The 5086-nt window shown below is 45.1% G+C and overlaps 1 protein-coding gene across 1 annotated transcript; it reads right to left on the bottom strand.

Moving 5' to 3' along the window:
• gng7 (guanine nucleotide binding protein (G protein), gamma 7) lies at window positions 1-4515 on the bottom strand. The gene is made up of 4 exons (XM_068338394.1): window positions 4378-4515; window positions 2178-2273; window positions 1333-1448; window positions 1-1177 (listed from the first exon to the last, which is right to left on the bottom strand). Exons 3-4 carry the CDS (start codon window positions 1411-1413, stop codon window positions 1052-1054), a joined length of 207 nt encoding a protein of 68 aa, XP_068194495.1. The 5' UTR covers window positions 1414-1448; window positions 2178-2273; window positions 4378-4515; the 3' UTR covers window positions 1-1051.
• Window positions 4516-5086: the final 571 nt, after the last annotated feature.

A 5086-nucleotide genomic window follows, 5' to 3' on the forward strand; every position in this document is an offset into this window, starting at 1 on the left:
AAAAAAAAAAAAGAAAAATAAAATGTACATTATTGTCTTAATCTGTTAAGTAACGCTTCAACAAAATATCAAAACATACATTTGATTTCACAAACAAGTATTTTAAGAAAAATGCAGTAAACGTCCAGGAGTTAATAGCTCGAGTTCTGTATAGAGAAGTTCACTACGTCCTCCTCAAAAGATGCAGATCTGACGTCTGCCTGGACGTCGATCTCGGACGCCGTGACCGCAGGTCTGCATCTGAAGACGACTTTTCTGTACAATGTTGGCACAGGTGGAGGTTTGGCCAAAGGCTGCAGACAGCCATAGTGAGGCCACAGGCAAGAGAAGGACTGTTCAACCAGGTTTGAGGTGGGAACATGCTAGCCCGATAACAAAAAATTAAAATTTAAAATTTAAAAAAAAAAGGAAAAAAGGCTGCGGCCACTCGCTCCAAAACGACCTGCCGTGATTTAGAACGGGCAGGTCTGAGGGCGAAGCTTCCATACCTTTATAACAGCCAAAAGAAAATAAAAAAAATAAAAATAAAGAGCATGTAATGACACCATGTCGTGTTTGGCACCGGTTGGCAGGAGCGCCTATCGTTCTTATTTCTTTGCCCACACATGCATCCTCCCACTCCTCGCCTATGGCACTGCTGTCCGTCCTTCACCCAACTTTTTATTATTTTATGAATAAAAAATAAATCATGGTCGCCTACGGATTAATAATATCCAAATACCTTTGTCTTTAAACTAAGATAACACGTTAATTTACCAGCATACATGAATATTACCAAAGCACCTTGGATCATACTCAGTGATACTGATCTCAGCCACTGTGAGCACGAAATACCTGCCCCCTAGCGGCAGCTGAGGGGTATGGCACTTTTCCAGTGGCAATTTTAGGAGTGTGTTTCTGCAAGTGTGCGTCTGTGTTTGGATGTGTGCGTCTGGGAGGGGGGGGGGGGTAAAGTTGAGAGACGGAGTGTTTATCTGTGGGTGTGCGTCTGTATGTGTGTTGCTTGTGTTTGTGTGTGTGTGTGTGTGGGGGCAGGAGGAAAGGGGCGGAGCTATAGGATGATGCAAGGTTTCTTGTCCTTGAAGGGGTTTTCAGAGGTGGGGACCCCGACAAGCAGGGGGTCGCTACGAGCGTGCTGCTCGCAGTAGCTCATCAGGTCCGCTGCTGCTTTAGATACCTGGTCCGGAGGCGGGTGAGGGATGCCAATGTGGGTGGGTGGGGGGGTGGGGGGGTTAGATATAGATGTGTATGAAGGAAAAAATAAGGATGTAGAAGAAGAGATGAGAACGGAATAATCACTTTTAGACAAACTATCGTAAATTATCGCCCTACCTTAATACGTTCAATCCCGGCTTCGATCCTCAGCTGTTCCACCAGTTTCCTGGCCTGGGCGATATTATTAGTGGTAGACATGCTGATCCATCAGACTGCACCAGCACCGGAGAAAACTGGAGGGAAATTAGTTAAATTATTTTAAAATAGAAATAAAAACAATTAAAAATACTTTCCAGACCATATCAAAATGCAAAACAGTGACCTTGATGACATTAAACTCAGGCTTGTACCAAATGAAACACCACCAGACTCCTTGAATTGCGCTGATCACCAGTATTTCAGAAGTTATGATTTTCCATCATAGCGGATCTACATCATTTGTAATCTTTTAAATATACTGTCCTCAGTCCACATATAGTTTAAACCCACGGATCAGGATTCCGATACGTTCCAGATACTGGTGGAGCATCATTATCCATCCATGCATGCATACTTGGTTAAATTTTTATTTGCCTTTTACTGATTTTTATGATATGAGCAAAAAGCTTTGCTTCACAATACGGAAGAAAATAAAAACAATCACATTTTTTTTTGATATAGCAAAATTAAACTTGATGAAACTTTTCCATCCATGGCTAATCTGCAGTACTTTGCACGCAGTAGTAGTAATAGTAGTAACATTGCAGTTTGTGTTATAGCACCACCGTGTGGTGATGACGTGGTAGTGTAACGCCTGAACTGAGGCGGTTCTCTGATCATAAAACATTTCATGGGCACATTTTCAGGATGGAGCTGGACTGAATTTAAAAAACCTGAAACCCGGTGTCTTGTGTGAGTCTAAACATTCACCCCCCCCCCCCCCCCAGTGGATTATCACAGGTGTGCAGAGGGACTGGTGCTACCTGACTGATGGAGCACAGACGTGACCAGATGACTGAACAGTTTCCACGTCACAACGAGAGAGATGGAGGGGCAGCTGCGTTCAGGTGGGCTGGGGTCTGAAACAGGAAGATCAGACACGAAAAAAACACTTTATATTAAAATATATCAGTTTGCATGATTTCCAGATTCTATACTTAGTGCCACGTACCCACGTGGTCACGTGACTCGTGTTTGAACGACAGTCAAGTCTCTCTCAAAGTCATTCTCGGAAGTTTTCAGATGGAATAAAGTGCTGATTTGGATTAGAAATAATTTATAACTCATTCTTCCGTCATTAATGTTATAGAAAAGTCTTCATACATTCATCAAGACATCAAACCCCCCCCCCCCCACGACACGCCTCACACACCTCACCAGGAGCGTGTTAACGACTGAGCCTCTCAGCAGGGACCTCTGTCTGCCCCCCTCCTCTTCCTCAGGAGGAGATCCTGCTCTAATTACCTCTACTGTGGAGCAGACTCATGTCTGTAATTAGGGCTATTGTGTGTGTGTGTGTGTGTGTGTGTGTGTGTGTGTGTGTGTGTGTGTGTGTGTGTGTGTGTGCACACATTTTATAATGTGAATCCTAATCCTAATCTTAACCTTAAACCCAAATCCCTAATCCCAGTCTATATCCTCCCCTTATTTCAGAGTGTTTTTGTCCGTTTGTTTTTGGTATTTTATAGGGAAAGAATTACAAACATTGATCAAATATTTTCACCATTAGTCCAGGATTAAATAAAAAGGGAGTTAATCCTAATTCATGACTATATTAACTCACACACGCGCGCACAGGCACGTGTTTACCTGTGGAGCGTCCCTAATCCACCCCACAATCAGCATCACACACAACAGATGCGTAAACATGCGCAGCTGACGCGCTTAGACCAGCATCGAGGATCCGTCCCTTCCGCCACAATAAAACTTTTAAACAACAACCAGAGAGAATAAATCTGTCCTGAAACCACTCGTTTAGTTTGTTTGCACACACCCCCCCCCGGAGGACGACCTGGTGGAGAAAACAAACCTATACAGGTTTGATTTCTTTAGCCTGTTGATTTTCAAACTTTCCTCTATGGAGCATTCGGTGCGCCCTGAAAACCAGCCTGAACCTGAACCCCCACCTCCCCACAGTCAAACATCTCTCCGACACCCCCAACTCCAACGTTTTTTCACCGCACAGAAGCAACATATGTTCAGTAAACGGGGTTATTTTCCGGGCCTGGACCACAAAACCCCATCGGACCCGGCCAGGCCCCGTGCACCACCACCACTACCCCCCCTCCACACACACACACACACACACACACACACACACACAAACACACACCAGCCGCTCTCAAGACGCGCAAAAAAAACAAAAAGAAGCATCAATCCTTATTGATCCTGGCGCTCCTGAGCGCCGCTCGGCCTGCGGCTCGGAGCCATGTCCTCCGCTACAGGCCCCACTCCGCTCCTTCCACCGAGTGAGAACACAATGCGGGCATTTTTTGATGGATAGAACAGCATGTCCCCCCCCCCACACACACACACACACACACACTCTCACGGGCGATCCACGCTCCACACTCACACGCGTACCCGGACGGGACACGGCATCCGCTCAGGCAGACCTTGTGCGCAAAAAGCCAGATTCTCCCGAATGAGGAGCAGACGCGTCCGCTCCGGGTCTGTAAATAGGCCCTGACTGTTAGCCGTGGGAGCAGGGTGGTGACATTTTTTGAGGGAGCAGCCTCCAGCAGCCAATAATGAACCAATCCAGCGGCTATACGGGCACAAGCCTGGAGCGCATGCCTTAAATGTTCCGCTATTATGCAAATTGATCGTCATATGCCTACTTCAGCACAAGAAATCCAGAGCTTTCTCCTTTTCTTTCCTTTTTTTTTGTGTGGTTTTTTTTTTTTTTTTGGATACGGTGGCTCGGGAGTCCTCCAGTCAAATCGAAGCTGGATGAAATCCGCTGACCCTGTCGCCAGTCCTCCCCACCCTCAATGCCGGCAAAAAAAAAAAAAAAAAAAAAAACGGGGGCTGGGGGAGAAACCGGATTCGTGACACCGATGGAGCCCCTCTTCTCCGCCGCAGCCGGCCTCGGTGGCGGAGAAGCCGGCGTCGCAGAGGCGAAAGGACGCGTTGGAAATATTAAACACCGGGAGAAAAATACCCAAATATCTCCGAACTCACCTCCGAATGCGCTGGATTGGTGATTTAAAGGGACAGATCCGCTGCTTTCTCACCCTCTCTGCTCGTTCACTCCCCGTCTTTACCGAGCCAAACGCCTCCCCCTCCGTTCCCTGTGTCTGTCCACTCCTCTGCCCCCCTCCCTTCTCTTCCCGTCGCTTCCCCCTCCCCACCTCCTCCCTCTCTCTCCCTCTCCTCCCTCCCTCCATCCGTGCCTGACAGCACCTTTAACCCAGGCTTAGCAAAATAAGAGATAAATAAATAAATATAAATAAATAAATACACAAAAATACACACAAATATAATGTTTGACTGCAATCCTTCAAATTTTATTTCTCACTGTATTTTTCTCATTTCATAGAATGTGTTCATTTTCCCACTATAGAGTTTAAACTCTCATATTTATTCTATGATAAATAAAAACAATGATTCCGCTGTTGGTTGAGATTCTAGGGAATTATATGTTATTGAATATTGTGATATAAAGTGATTTGAATGTAGATGATCCTGTTTATGTTTGAAAACGTCCTCATAGATCTAATAATCCTTTGTAATAAGAAACAAATTAATTTTGTACCTGCTTTAATAGAAGATTTCTGTTCATGATTCCTTTATATTTTTGACTGTGTATTGTTGATCGCTTGTTTTATGATTCAAGCTTTGCATGAATTTTTATTCTCAATTCAAACACAACCTGAACCAGCAGATGAAG

This window comes from Antennarius striatus, chromosome 17, assembly GCF_040054535.1.
Source record: "Antennarius striatus isolate MH-2024 chromosome 17, ASM4005453v1, whole genome shotgun sequence".
In the NCBI taxonomy this organism is placed as follows: Eukaryota; Metazoa; Chordata; class Actinopteri; order Lophiiformes; family Antennariidae; genus Antennarius; species Antennarius striatus.

Excerpts from the sequence above, each read along its gene's own strand:
- gng7 (XM_068338394.1), bottom strand. The coding sequence starts at position 1,413 with ATGTCTACCACTAATAATATCGCCCAGGCCAGGAAACTGGTGGAACAG. Across the intron at positions 1,178-1,332 it reads CCGGGATTGAACGTATTAAG|GTATCTAAAGCAGCAGCGGA; the intron begins GTAGGGCGATAA and ends CCTCCGGACCAG.